Below are 21,511 nucleotides of genomic sequence, written 5' to 3' on the forward strand. Positions count from 1 at the left end.
GTGTGCTGGAATGTGCAAGACAGTGGGTGTGGTGAGGAGGAAGTCTAACTTTGCGGTGCCAAAGTCTGATAAAATAAGAGGTTAAAGTCATGCATAGACAAGAGATTGAAAAATTAATCAGAAGGAAACTTACAGGGCATCTGCATTAATATTTAACATTAGAGGTTTGTGCTTATTTAGAATAAAGTATAACTACTTATACAAACATCCATGTTACTGTAACTACCAGTACTGAGGGTGCTACTTAGATCTCACTTCCACTAGGAACGGTGGGGAATTTGTGTATTTCTGTACCTGTTTTGGCCTGAATTTTGCCTCTCAGGCTACATACGGCTCACTCTACAACATCCAGGGCTCTGTTCAAGGTTTTTGGAAGAACTGAGCTCATGATTTTCCCCTAATGTCCCACTGACACCAAAAGATAAAGGTCTGCAATTTCCACAGTGTTTCTGAAACTACACCTGGGCTGCCCAAATAATTCTGACTTGTTTTAGCATGCTGGCATTTGAAATCGATTTACTATTAAACAATTTTCCATCTTATTTTCTGACGCTAGCCCAGACCCTTTCTAGTGTCTGTTCTTTAGCCCAATCTACTTTAAATTGTTCTAATAACTTCATGGAAATTCTAATAATGTTACTGAGAAATGAAAGATTATCAGGCTACAGGCCCCACAGGCTTCTCTCATTCCCTGTTTGCACCATCCCTTAAAATGAACTGCCATCTTATAGAAGCAGCCTTAACTCTGATTGACTACGAGTCCAGTGAAATCTGCAGTGTCTCTCGTTTTGATTGGTGTGTCCATGTCCTGTTAACAATGGCCTGAGCTTGTCAAACTGTTTTCTGGTTGTCTGTACATTGTGGATCAACCTCAGGTCTTTGACAAGTAATTGATAAAACACTAGTGTGCTGGAAAAGCTGATGCGTATGTGTATTCGTGTTCTTTGAAATCACAGATCTAGCAGTGTAGTGACAGTTCCAGCCTATTGTTTAAATCAGAAACAATACGGGTCCCCTCTGCAGTGCTATTCCGCACATGTACCGAGCAACATTATTACAATGAAATGTGAAGGAGAACAGGGTCAGAGCGCAGTCCCAGCAGTCTCCCTGCTCTCCTCAAATGTCAGCGCACTGCTGCAGAAAACCAAACAAACAGAGAGGCAGCTAAAGAGCACTCCAGCAGGCTGAGACGCAGCCGGACGCAGACATGAAGAAAAACCATCCAGGACAGTTAAAAGAGCTGGCAGATGATTGTCCTGTCATTCACACACACACACACACACACACACACACACACACACACACACACACACACACACACACACACACACACACACACACACACACACACACACACACACACTCGTTGCTGCAGTTCTGCTGACTGGAAGAAAGGCAAGCCAACATGACCGTGGGTGTAACCAGGCACTTCCTGCCCACGTTCAGGAGGAAGTCTTGAAGTTACACTACACTCATCACTGCTGGCTGAAGACCCTGCTCCACCCTGTGTAAACCCCAAATAAACTGTTTACTCCTGACTGTCATACTGCATGTTCAAGCCACCACTTTTAACTCCAGTAAAATGCTCTGCACCCTTTAATACCATAGCCTATGAAAAGCTGCTGCCAATTCTGGATTTCTTAACCACATAATTTGGATTTAGGTCTCATTTCATGTATTGAGTATATGAGTTTTCAACAATGAGTTTGCCAGAGCTGAGCACGACTTTTATGGTTTTATAGTTTCACAAACTGAAGCAGTAAAGCAGAGTTATTTTGGTCTCTTGCTTGCACTACATTAAGAAACCAAAACATTCCTTTTTCATGTCCAAACTGCCACTTTCTCCTCATCTGAAAGCTTGTCTGCTCCTCTCCTACCAGCTAACACCATCCGCTTGAAAACTTGCATTTCTGCTGTGGACACACTGATAAGCAGCTGCAACTTACGTGCTGTTGATAATCTGGAACCTCTCTCCTTTCTTGAAGCTGAGGTCATCTTCTGTCCGTGCTTCGTAGTCATAAAGTGCCACAAAGAGGGTGACTCCTGCAGGAGGGACCAAACCACAGAGTCAGCACGAGGAGGATTAGCAAGAAAACGAAGCTTAGAATTACACACCAAACTGAAATGAGCTACATCAGAAGCTCCTGCTCAGTGAAGAAATAGATACTAATCTGTGATTCCAGCACATCAGTCATGATAAATTTAATAGAAGCTTGACAAATTGCTGCAGGTGATCACTGATGATGAAATCAAGTGGAAAAAGGTCATCAAAGAATCAGTCTACAGTAAAACTTAAAATATAATTGGCTGTGTTCTGGATTAGACACGTTTTCTGTCAGAGGTTGAAGCACACTGTATGGCAGCAGCAGGCCTCTAAGGACAGCTGGCAGCTCCACCACTTTTAATCTGGAATAAAAGAACTTTTATGATCTTTCAAAACTTTTAAATTCAGAACAAAATGACTTTTCAGATGCCCCCCCATAGTAGGTAAAAATTAAACATCTTCTACAAGATCTTCATCAGATGAATGGCTAAAGACAAAAAGAAGCTCTCTTAAGTAGGAAATGACTGAAATATTGCACTGATTGACACATGGCACTAAGAAGGGTCTTCCATGATTTTTTACTGATATTAAAATAAGTCACTATTTATTAAACATTTGGTTGCCAGTTGGAACTGGAACTACGACCTTGTTACATTTATTAGGTTCTAACCAGCGATGTACTCTTAAGAACACAGTTTAAACCTGCAACTTTTGATCAGTGATTCAATATTTGTCAAACATTACATGGAAATATTTTTGTGGAGTATGTTTCTGGCTTTTTAAATTTTTTTTTACTTCTTTTAAATTTGAACAGACACTTATGGCTCTCAGAGCATGCATCACAATAACTGTCCTGGTAAGTATTGGCAGTAGCAAAGATTGGCATAGCTACAATGACATCACCCATTGGATTTGGCCTTTGTTATGAAGGTGAACAATCCTTAGAGGCCAAAGCCGTTTTTTTGTTGTTGTTGTAAGCAGTAGTAAACATGCTTTTTAATGCTGTAAAGTTGGGCTTTTTAACATTCGAGTCTATGGGGACTGACTGTCCTTTAGTTTAGTCTTTAGTCCAAACCCTCTTTCACATGTTGAATGTTGATGAGATTTGATCTGAAGCTCTTTCTCAGGCCTCCATCATTCTACACACAAATACTGCCGTCGCTTTTTGTGTGTTTGCAGGATTAACTGAACTGATAGCCACAAAACGCTGAACATTTTTGAAAGGGGATCAAGCAGGAGATATGATGCTGCCAACCATGGCTACACTGGGAACAGTGCTGGATAACAGTACACATTATCAAACAATCTTTCCAGGGAGCCATTGATTGAGTTCACTGGGTTGAAATCCAGCAACTAGTTCAGAAGCAGACAAAAAAACGAGCTAAAAAATATAATTTTTGTTTCTGTACAATCATGGCGTGTTGTGGGTGTGAATATCAGCTCATCAGAAAGATAACACAAGACAGAGACGCTGCTATATCAGATATTTGAAACTGCATATTCTAATTTTAGATTTATGACTTTCTAAGACATTTTTTAAGATTTAAAGATGTAAAATTTAGCAACATTTGGTTTATCTGGTTCATTTGAGGCTCTAGTCGCACTTTAAAACAAACATGTCCTTGTCACCAAGCAAATCTAGTATGTAGGCTATTAATTTAGGCCAATTTGTTGGCGCTGAGTGACCTGGAGTATGCAGGATTTCACTGATTTGATTCCTGTTGCTCCAAGGCTGAAGCCCATTCTGCACCAACCACTAATACACCATGCCGTGTATAAATTTGGTTGAATAGGCAATCTTTGATTTAATTTACAATTCTTGGTTGGCCTCCATCTGCTCTGAGAAATATATTCTCCATAGTTTGAGATTTTAAAATTGTAATAGTCAGAATTAAACTATATGCTGATTCCTGCTTCTCAAGTCTTAGACATTTTTAAGACTTTCTCAACACCAATTAAGTTCTTATTTTTAGATTAATGAGTTCAATACCTTTCAAGGATTTTTAAGGATTTTAGAGAAGGCTTTTGTTCTTCCTCCCTTTTACCTGATCGGTAGTTTCAGTCATAGACATCACTTTTGCCTCCTCATGTTATTAGCCTTTACTTACTAGACATTACATGCTATATATTGTTAGAGTAACCTTAGCAGAATCAATATTCTTCTCCTACATCTTCCTCCACTAGTTCTGCTAATTTACCCCTTATCACAGAAGTAAGAAAGAACGTATCGTTTTAATATCTCCCAGCAGGACGCTTTTCTCTCAGGGATCATTTCTGACACGCCTGCTCATTACGGTCATGTAACAAATGCTATAAAGTAGTTTTGGCTCATTGCATAATATGTTATTGGATAACAGCAGGAGGTCAACAGTATACAAGAGAGAGTGAGAAAAACAGAAATTCAGACTGATACGCAGTTGTGATGGATAGGATACCCCCACAAAACAAACAAACAAACAAACAAACCAGGGTATGTTAGCCTCGATACTGCTTCAACTTAAGGCATGATTGTGAAATGGACCGCTAATCGCTTGCGTTTAATTAGAGATTAGACTGAACAGCACTTTGGAGACCCCAAACTAAGGCACAGATCACCAAACTGAGAGGTCTTCACTAGCTGACCAGCAGGGCTGCTGCTAAAACTGCTACAAGACAGTTTCAGACCTGTGGCAAAATTTTAAAATTAACCTCAGATGCCAGTGTTTCTGCAAATCCACTGCCTGAATTAGTAGTATCAGGGTAGCGAGAGGGTCTACACCGAATTGTCCAGTGACAGAAGCTTGAGTACGGACTGCTTCAATCCAGTCTGACTCCCATCAGACAGGCTAAACCTTGAGATAAAGACCAGTGGGCAGTAAAACCTTTTCAGCCATGCCAGCATTATCTCAACAACTCCACACAGTCAAGTCTAGAAACATCACGCTGGTGAAATAGAGCAGAAGGTTTTTTTTTCTTGTTTTTTTTTTTTAGAAAGTGTGTTTTAGTGTTTTATGGACATATTTCCAATGTATTTCTGCTTGTCTGTAACACAAAACTCCAATAATTCTGACAACAAGGCAGGTTGTGGAAAATTCAACCGGAAAACCTAGCAATGTGTGAAACTGCAATGGTTATGTAATTCCTTTCAATGCCCAAATTACAGTTCTACTAACTGAGACTGAGTCAAATGAGCGGGTCCAATGACTCAGATGAGTGAGAGCAAACCGACCTGCTTGGGTGCCTATGAAGACACAGTCTTCTACATCTATTTGTAATGTCATTTAAGACAGATACAACCCCTAAATCTATCATCTACCATCTTCAATCCGGAGTAGTGATGTTATCACCTAAAAGGTCATCACGTGTTTTTACAAGACAGAATCTATGAGTTTGTATTTTCCATAACGTTGGATGTATTTTCCCGCTGGTTCACTGTTTTACCACTGATTCAGGATCCTTTGCATTCCCGACAGGAGGCAGATAAAACAGGACTCCTTATTTACTCTCTAGGAAAAAGTACTGCCAGCTCCTCTAGTATTGGTAGACTATTTAAAAGTTCACAAAGGTTTTTTGTGTTGTCTTTGACTGATTGCCTCATATAATGTTATATATAGAGCCTGACCTAAATAAGCACCTTTATTCTGATTTCTTCCCTTGAGACACACAAAACATAAAGAGATTTCTCTGACCTCAGGTACTTATTAGGTAGTTATTCATTTACTCATTTACGCTCTGCCCTTTGTTGTATTTGTGGTGTTCTAAACACGTGTTTTCAACAAAGATTATTTCCCCTTAAATGATGCCACATCTGTAAGTAAAATGCATTTGTGGGTTGAGCAGCAGAGTTGAGTATGAGTATGGACCGCTTCAATCCCTAAGAAAAAAAAAGAAGCCAAATTATCTCTGTCAGTGCCAAACAGCTGATTCTGCGATTGACTCTTGTTTTGAGCTTCTGGTACCGAAGGTGCTGTTCATGCCAGAGTGACTCACACAACCACACTGGCTGACTTGTGACAAATGGTGGCTGAAGAATGGGATGCCATCCCACAGCAATGTGTGACCAGCATGCGGAGGAGGTGCCAGGCTGTTGTGGCTGTGTGTGTGGTTCTTCCACATGCTGCTGAGGCCCCTGTTTGTTAAATGAATAAATTGTAAAATTGCAAATATGTCTTGTTGCTTCAGACTTCAATCATCCAATCCAATAAACGACCCCAAAGTTGGTCTTTGAACTGGAATGTATGTTTACGTATACACCAAATATGTCATACACCACTTTGTCAATTGTAATGTGACTCTAATGATTATTAATAAAAAAATATCAATAAAAAATGATGGCTAAAGCTATGAAAATAAGAACCAAAATCAAATAAACTGAACGTATCTTTTAACAGCTCAGATTTCTAATTGAACCTGTTAATTTTTTTAGTACTAGTCTGAGATGACAGGAGCTGCTTTATAGCGCAGAGTGTTTGACAGATGAAAGCTGAATGGGCAATTCTTCAGAGTCCATTTAAGCTGGCTTGGTAATTCAAGTCATTTCACATCAGAGACTCTCACCAAAGTGAGGCTTTCTCAGGACGCAGTATTGATATGAAGAGGCTTGTTGTTGGGCTCTGGATGATGGGACTGCAGATAAAGAGGACCTGCTGCCCCTCATGTGATAACAAACAGAGAGAGGTGAGAGGGGACAGTTAAAAAGAGGGTCTGATTCTTGGGTTCTCCAACTGAACAACAGCAGCAAAACCTTGAAGTCACAACAGCTGTTTGCAGCTGTTTCCATTAGGTCAGCAGAGGTGAGCGCTGAGTGTAAACTGGTTTACTGATTGGAGTTGTTTGCTGCAACGCCACGCAATTAGTTACATAAGGTCATAGGGCTAACTGTGAGTTTCCATTTGGGAATGACATCAGCAAAAGCATCAGCTGATGATCAATGAGATGGCAGATACCAGCTGCAGTTTGGGCTCCACTGCAGTGTGACTGAAGGGGGTGTGTGGGGCTGAGGAGAATGAGCTAGGCAGCTGCGTTATAACAGAGCTTAGGCCCAAATTTCTCCCACCAGGAGAAAATTAAAAAGCTAAACCCCTTTCTGCTTCTCTGCCACTATGTGGATTTGGATTATACAGAGCAGAAAAATAATCCACACTTTCAGGGAGAGTTCTCCTGCTAAGTTGAGTGGAAATGCTGAGTTCCTCTGCACAGCAGCCTGGGCTCAGTCAAACACAAAGGATATCCTGAGTAGGAATATTCCCTACCTAAACAATGAAGCGGGCACACAAAGCCCAGCGCTAATGCCAGTCGGACATTCCTGACGGGGCTGGGCTGGGGTCGGCTGCGACGTGAGGAGGTTTTGGGATGTTAAGGGAAGTCTTTACAGACAAGAAGAATCATTTGTAGTTTGCTTTTGCATATGGAGACGTATGCGTGTGGGTGGCTGCGATCAAGTGTTCTCACAGCAATATCACTAGGCCCAGTCAGCACCTTAACTGTGTGGGAATGAAATAAAAAGAAATAACCTTCACACTTCAGGCTGCAGATACTTTCCCTCTTCCAATAAGGAACAAAGAGTAAGTACTGCACCACTCAGAAGTACCCTTCACATTAGTTATTTCCTCCCTCTATGTTACTTGTTAGCAAAATAGCATTTGTCTCTCAGCAGCATTGTCCTGACACTTCACATCACAGCAGCGCTCAGATGCAAAGGGAAAGACGGATCAAAGAAATGATCAATGTTCTGCTTCCCTTCTGTAGTCACTTTTTTGAGGGGTAATTTCACTAAGAGCATTGCTCCCTTTTTAAGTCACACTATTCCCAGAAGGTAACGAACCCATAAAAACACGGTCTAATCTGTTTGAATATAAAGAGTTTTTTTTTGCCCTGTGTCACGGCAGCGGTGACAGTAACACAACCGCTGTGACCTTGTGTAACTGAGCGAGCTTTGCTCTTTGTTTTCCCACTCTGTTATCCTTCAAGTTCAGGGATCAAACTGGCTGGTGCGAGCCGAGCCGTCAAAGCCTCGGTGTGCTTCAAATTAACTTGAATTGTCCTATGGCATCCTCATGGCCGAATTAGAGGGCAGGGAGAACGTGAGCATTATTAATCCCACTTGTTAATGTTAATGTTACAAAGAAGCTCAAAAGGGGGTGGGGGGGTTCCACCCACAGCAAAAGGGAGGACAAAAAACACTCCCTTTAATGTGGCATTCAGATTCAGCAAAGCTAACTAACAAACACTTTAAATGCTTTATAACATCAAACAGAGACATTACAATCATATTTTATTAGGATCCTAAAATCTGAGGCAGCGTGCTCTGTGCTTGTGTGCTGGGCTGCTTGGATTTCATACCTCACTGCTGTAAAAGTTTAATTAGCTTCAACTCTGACTTTGTTTGGCATTGACCTTCCAATTTACAACTAATAAGATCACAGCTGTCCATGACCTAACCTGAGAGAACCTTATGATAGATGAAAAGGTTATTATCTCTGTATTTGAGTCCTCAGAACCCTACAAACACACTGTGCCCTGACACCATCTTGGTTGGAACACTACAGCATCCTACAATATCGCTGTATGTAAAAAGGTTTTCTACTACCTGATGATACCTGATGAATGTACAAACCTGAGGGACAAATGCGTTTGCGTCTGAAAAACAAACAAACAAAAAAACTGACCACAACAAAGAGTGGGGCTCAAGGAGGGAAAAAGTTCCAGGATTTGATTTGTTTCTATTGTCGCTGGCACCGCATGAAACACTGGGACACGACCACAAGGTCACACACAAACAGGAATGCAGGCATCGGCCTTTTAAGTTGTAGGCTCTGCATAGATTCACTGCAGTTTAAATCAGCCATAAGGAAGGTGTAGGTAAAGTCATTATACAAGCGCTTTATAAGTGGGTATACGTAGGTCAGTGTTTCTCAAACTGTGGGGCGCAGGGTCATGACAGGTGCGAGCAACCTGGGAGAAAAGACACGCCCCACTGGACCTTGCTTCGAATGGGGCGTGAAAACATTTCATCCAGCGAAGTGGGACATGAAGGAAAAATTCTGAGAACCACTGACGTAGGTAAAGCATGGGTAGGGTAATGTAAATTTATGTTAAACAGGAGAGGTCTGCGTTTGATTTTATGAACATCATTATTCATCATTACTGTTTGCCATTTATTATTCACGGTTTTATAAAAAAACATATCTATATATAAAAAATTGATATTTGATATTTTCTTTGACCAGGAATAAAACTTTGCTTTGTGATCAAATCCATGTACCTGTCCCACCACGAGTCCTCAGCGTTCCAGTGTGTGAGGAAGTGCTAACTCCCCCGAAGACGGTCATCCCCTGTCCTACAGGAGCGTGGAAGTTGTTGTAGTTGGGGATGGCGGTGACCCCGAAGTTGGGGTAATGCTGTGGCGTGGGGTCGGCCCCGTAGCGGTAGCCCGCTCCCTGGGAGATGCTGTTGTCTCGGTCATCTGTGAGTTTGGTTGCCTCCTTATCCTTGCATTGCACACAGCCCATTATCTATAATCTGGTCACGACAAGAGAAACAAGAGATATTAGGTGAGTTAAACTAAAAAAAACCATCTGACTGATTATATCAGTATTAAGATATAAAAGGCAATAATGAGCAAGGGAAATAAACATGCTGCGAGAGCCTTTATTCAGGCAATAAATGAAAATCATATACTTTCAGCTTGACTGGCGGATCAATAAGATGAGGCAGAGCTCAGCCGTACAGCACGACAAACAGATCTGCAGCCATCGCTCTGCTCAAGGATTTCTCAGCTGACATCCGTCCACTGATTAGCACTCTGGGCTGGGAGACGGGGACCTGTTTTTTAATAGCCTGACACACAGCTTGGCCTCTGGATGACTCACACAAACAGTGTGTCCCTTTCATGGCCAGGAAGAAAAGCAGCTCCTATCACATCAATGACGCGGAGGCACAGAGCAGCGCCGTCAGCGTCAGCCCGCTGATCTTTATGGACAGCGGTGGGAGGACAGAGAGTCGGCGATTGGACGCTAGTTTTATCACGGAGCCTCAAAATCAAAGCCAGTAGGAATCTTCACTTGTCTTCCATGTGCTCAAAGCACTCTTTACAATCTCCCTATGAATCTCTGCACAAGGTTCATACAACACCATGAAGCATGAAATATCATCAACACGTATTAAATCCCAGACAAGTAGAAAATTCTGACGTCAAAGGTCAATTCAAGATTCTAGAAAAACTCACCAACAAGAAAACCTTAGGATAAGCTTTTGTTTATTTGTTTAATTAAAGACTGGTCATTTAGTATACTCCCAAAGAAACGGACAACATCTAATAGTTTCCCTGAAGAAGAAAATATGAAAATAAGAGTACTGGAATGGAACATGAGACAGAATGAGCAATAAATCTCTCCTTGGAAGACAAAGTCCGGATCAGGCCTGCAGCTCCGGGAAAATACATATTCCCATCCTCCCATCTCCCCTGCTTTCCTTCTGCCTCATCTGACTGCAGAGGCACAGTTAATGTATTTACTGTGTAGATAGAGAGAAAGATATTGAATGAAAAGTGTGGGCTTCCCCCTCTTAGCAGCAGCAATAAATGGATCATGGATCATGTGAGGGAATCTCAGTCTTCTTCCAATCAATAATGTTCCTTACAACAGGGCACTGTGACACGGGCAGAAAGAACAACACGGTATTTGTGTGTATTTCAGAACCGTTCCATGCCTAATGACTAAGAAAAAAGGCCGTGGATATTTAACTTTCCCAGGAGAATAATCTCTCGCAGTTTCGACAGCCTGTCTGCTAACATCACCATCACACCAGATTTGATGTGAACTAATCTGATCTGCTCAGGCAGACTGTCATAAAACCTGTTGAGCACATTCACGCTGAGGATGAACCATTTTCACTTTGAACTGCCGATGACCTTTCCTCTGGCATCCTGCCCTAGGACAAGTTTACACTGTCAGTCTTATTTTCATGCCTAAGTTGTTTCTGCTGTTCACACAGCGGAGGCCTTTACATACGCTCTGATATCTCAACTAGGGTTGGGCTCTGACGGCTTGGACAGTTTAGTTTTATATCTACCCCTTTTATGGAGATTTCACTTATTTGGCTTACCTCAGTAAGCCAAATAGTTCTTCAATTTTAAAAATTAGCTCTAGAATGGACATCACCAAATGTTGTGGGCCTTTACTGCAGCCACCTTCAGTTGCTGCTTGTTTGTGGGTCTCTCCGCTTTCAGCTTTGTAACTGAAAAGCATCCTGTAGTGGGTTGAAATCAGGTGACTGACTTGGCCATTGACGTATATCCCATTTCTTTGCCTTGAGAAACTTGAGCTGCTTTTGCAGTATGCTTTGGTTCATTATCCACTGTCCAATCAGCTCTGCAGCATTTGGCTGAATCTGAGCAGAGAGTACAGCCCTGCACACTTTAGATCCATCCTGCTGCTTCCATCAGCAGTCACATCATCAATAAACACTACTGGCCTGGTTCCACTGGCAGCCATACATACACATGTCATAAACATTGCCTCCACTGTGCTTGTGTTTGCATCACGAGTTGTTTCTCTCTTTCTCCACACTTCTCTCTACCCATCCTTCTGGTTCAAGTTAATCTTAGTTTCATTTGTCTAAAGATTTCAGAACTGTGCAGACTCGTTCATCTCGTTGTAAACCCTCTGTCCTTCCATTTATCAAGGTGTCTCTTGACTGTAGCCCTTGACAATGGGCCTACCTCTTTGTTCTTCACTTGTCTAGATGCTGTTGTGTTTTTTATTAACCAAGGAAGGGATTTGCAGTCTTCCACCTCACTCAGAGTATCTTCTGTGGTCTTTCGGGCCTGTTGGTGTTGCTGAGTTGTCAGTGCATTCACCCTTTTTCAGAATGTACCAGATTGTTAATGTGGTGGTCCACAGGTTGTTGCTATGGTTTATGTTGGTCTTATAGCCTAAAGATGGCCTCCTTCTCTCACATCAGCATCTCCTTGGACCTCATCTACTGTCACTGTCCAAAAACTACCTTTGCTAATGACATCAAATCAGTTTGCAAAGAAATTCCAGTGACAAAGATGGCTGTCCCTTGCTAGGCCTTTATTGGGGCTGTTAAATGGGATTTCGTCCTCCCCACTGTCACTAAGTGCTTGTTCATAGGGGATCATCTCACTGATCTCTCGCTCATACTGTAGGGTGTTTACCTTACAACAGAAAGCGTGTTAAGAAGACAGTTGTCATATAAATAAAACTGAACTGAACTGAGTCAAACTTTTGTAAATATTTTAATATTCATTTATATTTGGATTCTAAATGTGAGGGAAGACAGGAGCGAAATATCAACAAATGGACTGGAGCTGCTTTTGCGGTGATATGGATGCTGCATCGGTCTATTGTGGTAACAAGAGAGCTTCCAAGTGCTACCCTCACTTAGTCTCGCCTCTTTGTTGATGCCAGAACAGCCACTACCATCTGTACCACCACTACAGGTGCCTCATACTAACTGACACACCGTGACCATTCTCTTTCAACATAATTACAGACCAATCCCACTGATGGCACCCTAGTGCAGACCGAGGCTGAAATGCCTGTCAGCACAATCAGAGGTTGTCATAGGAAGTGGAGAATGCAGAGAAATCTTACTGTATTGTTTGTTTTGTTTGCTTCTAAGGCAAGGATATACCTTTCAAACAAAATGTCCTGTCTCTTTGTGTGATCTTTCTGTGTATGTTCATGCGATGTTTTATTTATAATAAAATGCCTGGTATAGTTTTTTTTCCATTAACAATTCAGAACACTAAGTGTGGACGAAGAGCATCATGTGCTCTTTGTTGTAATCAATCTGATCTATGCTAGAGGTATTGTATGAAACCAGCAGATAGAGCGACTAGAAGGCTCATGCATGAGGTAGTGGAGCAGCAGGACATGCCGTCACGATTCTGTCAGGGGACACTGTAATCATCAGTGACAGGACACAGGGAAGGCAGGGGGCTAGGCAACAACAGCAGCAATGCTTTGCTCAGTGTAAGACTGTAGAGCATCTCTAATCGTGTATGCTCACAGCAGAAGCCAGCGCCAACTGCTGTGTATCCCGACTCTTTACATAGCCCACGCTTGGCAGAGGTGGAATCGGCTTTTATAGGAGGGGAAACCAATGTATTGATCCCTCTGAGCCGGAAGGAAAGCTGTTACTGTTGTTAAATGTTAATCTTTGGAAGGAGGATGAGGAAGGATCAGGTCTATTTTCCAGGGTGGATGGCTTAGCATTACAGCTGGCCACACAGAACTCCATGCAGATGGTTATGAGACAGTTTTGCTTGTGATTAAAGAACAGATAAAGAGTGACACAGAGCATCTCTCAATAGTGCAATATGTAAGCACTATGAAGACCCTGCTGTCACCCACAGTATAGACAGTGTAATGTCAGAGGGCCCGTTAGAGGATTGTTATTCTATCCTACTATTCTCTGCTGGAACAGAAGCAGTCCTAACATATCCTAATTTGTAAGGTTACCTTTAAAATGTGCTAAAAAGATCATTTACACTTTAACTCATCTCACCAACCAAGTGGGTGAAATGAGGGTAATTTGGTTAAATTTAAGCTATTTTTATTTACGAAGGTCATATTTCCATTTTAAGATGTTGTAGTTAAAAATAAATGACCAGTCAGCATTAAACATACCTCACTTGTTAGCCAGCTAGGAACAAAAATAAAAGCTGAATAGCTGGTTGAAGACTTCCTACTGATTGTTGAGGACAAGTACTATGCATTTCTGTCTGCCACCAGGTACAAAAATCTCACAGGAAACTGAAGGGTGGACTGCCCAGCCCCAACAGGAAGAAAGGAGCACTTAAATTTTCCTTTTGAGCTATCTGCTACTTTCTCCAGTTAGCTGAAATAGCAGACTGTGGAACCCAGCAGAAGAAAAAGGTTGTTATTTCCACTGGGTACTGTTAATGTTTTTTTATGCAGTATGTTTTTAATGCAATTGGATGTCAGCTGGTAGTTGAACACTATGAAAAGTAACTGAAAAAATAATATCATGGATGCAAGCGTCAGTTTTCTTTAAAGGGCCTTGGAAACAGGGAAAGGAACTCAGTCACTCAAGAGATGGTCAGAGTAGAGCTGCTGTTCCTCTACACTGAAAGGAGCCAGAGCAGGTTGGTTGGGTATTTGGCTAGGATGCTTAATGGATAACTCCTAGCTGAGGTGTTATCCACACACACACACACACACACACAAGAGCTACAGGCCGTGGCCAGTGAGGGGGGTGGAGGGGTATCTCTGCGGAGCCTGCTGCACCTGTGACCCGTGTTGAGATAAAGCATAGAAAAGGGATGGATAAAAGGATAGCAGTTGAACAGCCGTTAACTGGCATCAGACTATTTCATTCAGGTCTAACAATCACTGGCTCACGCAGGAGAGCAGCCTTTGGCCAGACATCTGATGCCAGCATTTGCTACCTGACAGTTTTTGATGCTCCAGATACATTTCAGCTGGTTCCAGATCCATAACAAGACTCACGGTGACAGATGAAAGAAAACAAAAACATGTCTTTGTAATGTGTCAGTCCAAAATGAGCTTCAATAACAGCTTCAGTGCTCTTTGTTATAGATTACCCATTTTTATACTGTTTTTGATGGATACCTTCACTTTTTAAAAAGAGATTAACTCATTATGTGTTTTAATGATATTGAGCATTTTGTAGGAAGGACATAAAAAGCCATTAAACTATTTTTATGTTAAAAGATATCCCTATAAAAATCCAATCTTGTACCTCCTAAATAATCCAAAGAATACCAGCCCACTATAGAATAACTCTGCTTTCCTTCAAACTAAAATTAATTAGAACAATCTTTTTTTTTGTTGCATTTTTGGCCATAGCAGCTTTTACCGGCAGTGGAGGGAGACAGGAAATGGGGGAAAGATACAGGGGAAGACACGCAGGCAAATTGGCAACAGGTCGGGAGTCGGGACTCAAACCTGCGCCGCCTGCATCACAACGCGGCATATGTATGTGGTCGCCAGCTTCACCACTAAGCCACCCGGCGGCCGATTAGAACAATCTTTGAAGCAATCGGATTACTGGCTCCATGCTGAATTTCCTCCAAAGACAGCCACGACAGTTGGGAGCCCCATCAGTCCGGGGCCTTCCTCCACAGCCTGCTGCAGGCCCAGTGATGGCCAGGCTCATCACTGACTGCTGTCTTTGAACTGAAGCCTCTTTCATCTCCTTCTTTTCCACTTCCGTACCTCCTTCACACACAGACCTCTCTGTTGATTAATTATTCCTCCTCCACAGAAAAAAATGCCATCTGCTTGCTATAAGGGTTGTTTTGCTGTTTATTCCCCCAGTCCCCCTTCTCCTCACCCCAGAGGGATGCAGGAAAGTGCTCTGGAGGCGACTGAATCACTGCCTAACACCAACACCAGTTTCTAAAATACTTACATTTTCCAAAGAGCGACATGAATTGTTTGTCTTCACGTGACAGCGATACAGTTTTCCATGTCCTCTCATCCCACCCATCACACTGAGCACCCCTTTCATATTTCATCCTCATTCAACATGAAATCAATAAACTCTCTGTGAAAATCCAATTACACAGCAGGACATGATCAGCAGTGGAGTTGGATCTATAATTAGTTAACTCAAAAGGCTGTTCATATAACACTGGATGGACAAAAGTCATTAGGCTCTTTAATTGGAGCCAAAAATCTAAAGCATCTAAAGATGTGAAGAGCATCAATAAAGGAATGAATATGGATGAACTCAGTGTGAAATATGATACAGTCCACTTGGTGTTCTTGTTAAAGAAAAGATGGGGGGGGGGGGGAATAAAGAAGGGTGCTGGGGGCTTTGACCAGAGGCACGGCCAACTGTGTGCCTGGGTAAATAATTCATTGGGTGGCTGTGCAGGCCTGAAGGTATGTCATGGTGTTTCGAGGCATCCATTGAAGGCGGTGCTCTCTGGCTGCATTCATATTTGATGGGCAGGTGATGGATTGAGGTTCATTAAAATCAGGAGAGGAGGGAGAGGGTCTGAGTGGTTGAAGGAGTAGAAGGAGGACACAATGTTGCATTAACCCCTGAGGGAAGGCTTGTTCCATCCCCTTAGAGATGGGAGGGCTGAGGTCAAGCCATGGTGAGACTGTCTAGACTAGTAATTGAGAAGAAAGAAAATGGCGACTTCACCACAGCAAGAACATGAGCGCCTGTGGATGCTGTTTATGGCAGAACAACAAGAAAAAGTCACCCTCGTTTAATGGTGACTTACACAGGAGTGGATGAAGGCAAATCTCTGCCCACAGAATTACTGGACAATTATTACAGTAATTTAATGGTCCAAACATCAAATGTATGAAAGACGTGGACGTAGCATTCAATAAGTAAAACCAAACCCTTTATTCTTCCAGCTGGCCAACAGGAATCAACTACTTAGGAAATCTGGTTTCTTTTTGACACGACAGAACGTCTCGCTTAATTCATAACCTCAGCAATCCTACTTTACTCATGGCTTTATGGTCTCAATCACTGGCGTTATGTCTTCTTCAATACAGCATTATGATACTATTTAGAGTCAGAGAGATGATACAGCAGGGTATGATGTCACGTGCAGCATCCTTGTTATTGACACGGCTTTGCCACATTCTCAGTCACACTGACCCCTCACTCGTCACCTCTGACTTCAAAACATCAGGCATCTTTCATATATGGTGCACATATTTGACATGTTATAGTCTTATAAAGTTGATGCCGACTCTTCTTTAGGATTCATTTTATTATCTTAACTCCCGAGAAAAATAACTGCCTGCCGCCTGTTAAAAGCATCAGTTGACGTGCATTAACACAGGGTGATGTGCTGGAGTTGGTTATAACTCCCTGTGAATACAAATAGGACCAATTTCATGCAAATTCATCTTTAAACGGCCTTGACAAGGCTGACCTTTGAGGGAACAGAGAGAACCCGAAAGTCCAAAATGTAAGAAGTGTCTGTGACGCCTATCTGCTGCAACTCACAAGTAATCGGTGTGTCCCACCATGAAGCTCCTTCACCACATTTTCTTCAGCTCACACAGGACAACCACTGATAATTCAACCAAATCTGTCATTTCTCACTTCTGTAGAAGAGGCAACACTTGGCAAAATAATTGTCCACTTCACATCACCTGTGTCCTTCATCAGAGAATCAGAGGTCGGCATGGAGTAATAATGAAGAGGAAAATGATCACAGGGCAATTCAGGAGACACAAACCAAAGGAGGAAGAACAGATGGGAGGAAGAGGAGCGGCGAGTGCGAGATGGGGCTGAAATGACGGAGAGAGTGGAGAGGGGGTGGAAAAGAAGGTGGTGAGTGATGAAATGGATAGACAGAGAGAAAAATATAAGTGGGTGCAGAGGCGGAGAGAGCATCCAGATGCTTGACAAAGGAGCAGGCTAATGATGGGCTCTGGGTGTCACATGCTGCGCCCGCCTCTGCTGGGGGAAAGCCTCGTCTCTGCCCTCACAGCACGCCGCCCCGCCGCTGTCATGCAGCATCCTGTGGAGGGAGGATGCCTGTGCCAGTCAAGGTCAGTCGCTCACACACAAACACACAGAAAGATGGGAGGATGCACTCGCAGATCTCACCCCATCGCTTCCTGTCTAGTTTATTGATATGGACACGAGTTATTAGAGTAAATGCACGCAGCCCGCAAACTGCTGAGTTCTCACCACGGCTGCAGACTACCAAATGCACCCTATGAGGCATGAATGTGTGAGGAGCCTGCCTTCTGCTACAAAGCTGGGCCACTACACTTGAGCTATCAGTTCAACTATAATATTTACTGAGCCTCAGTGTCCAGTCACTCTGCTTTTACTCTGTGCTGCATCCCTCCTACAGCCCTCTGTCCAGATACACCATTAACCACTGTTCACTGATGAGGAATCTGTGTAGGAGACACATCAGAGTCTAAGAATAGCAGAGCAGAGTTTACCAGTTATTTAACCCCATTCATCTTTACAGTTACCACACATATTATATAGATTCGTTTGGAAAAAAAAGCAGCCATCAGAATGGACACATCCAGTGATCGAACAACAAACTCGCTGAGCTGACGCTAACTAAATCATCAATTTTAGCATCTCTGCAGCCACCGCAGCCTGTGGTCACAATTTATTGTTTTGGCTTAAATGAAGGACAGTTTCATTCTATTTTATTAAATAGGTTAGTTATAGGCTATTTTAAAATATTTCTATTTATTATAAGTTGTTATTTGTGGCTTGTCAATCATCTGTGAAGCACTTAGAACTGCACTAACCTGCATGAAACACACAACGTTTGACTGACTGACTGAGCCAGATGAATGGACGGATGGGACTCTTTGGACTGTAATGAATAATAAAAATTAATTAAATAAATGGTTTAATACTAAACTGGATGCATTGTTTGATAATTTTCTATAGTTAGCAACAAATCACAATTCAGTTTCAATAATTTGGACCCTTAAAATACAGAGGCCCAAAATTGCCAAAATCACAATAAAGAAATAAAGAATAAATCAATCAATCGATATATAACATCAAAATAACATATTTTATTGCACCAAAAATAATACTGAAAATAAATGAATGAGTTCAGGGTTTCTTGAAGTTGTAGTAAGAATCAGGGATTTACATAAATAAATTTATATAACTTTATATAATATAATGTAAAAAATAAAGAACCAGCCAAATGTTTTTTTGATAGTTTCATTTAATCAGTTTTTAGCACCTAGCAAGTATTTCATTCCTAAAATCTGACTTTTGTATTAAATTAAGTATATTTTAATTATTCTGTATATTTAAATTTAATTTTGATTAAATTCATATATTTTTTTAAAGATATAATTTACTTATGAATTTACTTATAGGTTAATTTTTTGTATAACTTCAACTTTGCGTTCTGGTCTTAAATTTTAAGAGAAGCTATTTTATACGTTAACATTTGTTTTTCATTTGCTTTGGCTCATCAGTGAAATAATTCTCTAATCTCACTAAAACGACATCTTTTTTATTGTGAGGAAAAAATAATTCTAATCTGATAATTAATTTTTCCACTCAGATGATGAACTGTTGTCCGGCCTGCACCTCAGCAGCCCTCGTTCGGGCGGACCTGACTCGGTGCTGCGGGTTCACTGAGGTCATCTGCCACATCACAGAGGAATCAATGCAGACGCAACACCACTGCTGCAGCATCTGTGGTCCTTCCCTCTCCCCGATTACTCCTGCTGCGGAGAGGGCGGCCTCTGCCAGGCACACCAGACCATAATGAGACAGAGCAGCCTCCGTTTTCTAAGAAACCAGGCTAGCGTGTGAAAAATACACACAGCTGACCAAAGACACCCCAGCTGGTCGGGATTCGAAAAGGAAACATGAGGAAGGCTATTTTTGGCTGAACCGAAACCTGGCAATGACGAGGTTATGACAGGGTCTGATTAATGACCCTGGGACAAAGTAAAGGAGGAAATATGAAAATACATTTTCACTCAGCATGTGCAGCTGCTGCTAGCCTCCCCATTTAAAGAGGTAAACTCTCCATTTTGGCATTAAGTAAGCAGTCATGCAATTCTAAGCTGCACTGTTCGGGTTCAGGTTATTTTGAAGAGGCTGGGTGGAGCAGAGTCTAGAAAGCAAAGGGCTTCATAATCTTGTATTCACAGGCAGTTTGTCCCTGCAGGGGGTCTTCCAGAGGATGCTCCAACCTCCTTCATTAAAAATCAGACCCTATCCTGCTTTTGATCGCTCTTGGTGTGAGCTCCTCAGTGCGAACAGGATACTGCCAAAGAGGATAAAATGTACTGCTGTTAATGGTTCCTTTCAGTGTGAGCTGTCAAAACGAGAACAGCCCTTCCTCCTGTCATGTGGCTCTTGTGTGGCTCTGCTGGGGGAGAGCGGAAAGGCCACATGCTCGTCTGCATCCCTTCCTGCTGGCTGAGTGTAGATCACAACAACACGGGCCTCAACTGCGTCTGTTCCCATGATCCTCTCCTGCATCTCTCCCAGTGCTCTCCATACTGTGGAGAAGGGTACATGCCTCTGTCCTCCCTGCTCCTGTCGGCATAACTCAAGCTGGGCGGGGCCAGCCGTGACACCATTGTGTCTGGGCAGCTCAGTGTCAGCAGCCCCTGACACTGATGAAGAGCTGGGAGGATGACAGTCAACACCTTGTGATCCTCCAAGGCGGAGAAAGAGCTCTTACACTTCGTGAGACTATGATTATTTTCCTCTAGGCGCGGTGTGAGACGAACGCCAGCTTTTTTCTGCCACGGTGCACCTTTAGAAAAATCCTAGAATCATACAATGGAACAAAAATATGGAGCTGACTCTAACGATCACCTGAAAGTGACTTAATCCCCATAGGCTCCCATGTTAAATTACACGACTTTACAGCATTGTTGGTATAAAAAAAAAGTCTGTGGATAATTTCCCACTTTACAACAAGTGTAGTCTGGGCGATTTCTTTAAAAATAACTTTTTTTTAAAATAACAAGTAAAGCTTAATCTTAGGGGCATGACTGTCCTGGCACAGGCCGCTGTAGCCAGCAGCTGTCTGCTAGGCCTCACCTCTGCTAATTGCAGCCACTTAACTGGACCTCTTGATCTTTATGGGTGAACCGTCCTAACCAAACATCGATGAATATGGCTGCTTCTGGTACCAGTAAACCCACATGGCTGGCAGTGACAATAAATGTAAGCCTTCAAAATGTAGTTATAGACTCTTATATAAAGTCTGCCGTAGTGGGTGTGAGAGAAGTGGCTATGTTTCAAGAATTGAGCCATACTGACAAATCAGTATATCCACACAATTTGGTTTCTGCACCTCAGCAAGGGCAGTTTTTTCAGTTTGCACTGACTGTGGTAAACAGTGAAGCAGCACTGGGGCGCTGGAACATGTTGGGACAAAGTGCTTCGGTGCCCCCTTGAACCTGCAGCACTTTAAAGGACTGTTGGTAAGGTGTCAGGGGCAGAATCCACACAGCACCCTAAAAGATGGAACCCAGCATTGGAAAAACTAACAACCCTCATAATCTCTGGCTCATCACTGAACCTTCTTCTTACTGTACTTGCCCTTTTAACCAAAGGGGGCATGTGAAAGAATTACATAGCCACCATGACTTCAGCCATTGGTTTGTGGACCACAAGTAAAGTCTGGAGCTTTAGTTTATTTTTATGCTAGCTTAGAAAGACATTTTTTTAACCAGGTACATAAGTGTGGCACCAGCAAAATTACAAACACTCATTAATTTATTTATTTTAGAAAATATTAATGTGTACAATTATTAATTTTGATGCAACCCTATAAGTTATTCATCTTAATATACCCATTACTCACTCAGCCATTACACAGTATCGTGTATGTGTTTTTATGGTTAGGTAATAAAACTCGTTCAGATGCGCCTTGTGGTCTGGCTCTGTTTTATTGAACAGGAAAAAAAAAAAACGTGGAGGTTATAAGAGACGGCTCGTGAACTTTCATTAAATGGCCTACAAGGT

The 21,511-nt window shown here is 42.1% G+C and overlaps 1 protein-coding gene across 2 annotated transcripts in view; it reads right to left on the minus strand.

Annotated features, from left to right (window-relative positions):
• Positions 1–21,511, minus strand: part of fynb (FYN proto-oncogene, Src family tyrosine kinase b) — a 76,940-nt gene that overhangs the window by 19,635 nt on the left and 35,794 nt on the right. For both annotated transcript variants that reach the window (XM_030720908.1, XM_030720907.1), the window contains exons 3-4: positions 9,288–9,544; positions 1,947–2,043 (exon numbers count right to left, since the gene is read on the minus strand). In XM_030720908.1, coding sequence (XP_030576768.1) covers positions 1,947–2,043; positions 9,288–9,534 — 344 coding nt within the window. In that variant the 5' untranslated portion in view covers positions 9,535–9,544. The remainder of the gene's footprint in view (positions 1–1,946; positions 2,044–9,287; positions 9,545–21,511) is intronic.

The sequence above is a fragment of the Archocentrus centrarchus genome, chromosome 24, assembly GCF_007364275.1.
Source record: "Archocentrus centrarchus isolate MPI-CPG fArcCen1 chromosome 24, fArcCen1, whole genome shotgun sequence".
Lineage (NCBI taxonomy): Eukaryota > Metazoa > Chordata > Actinopteri > Cichliformes > Cichlidae > Archocentrus > Archocentrus centrarchus.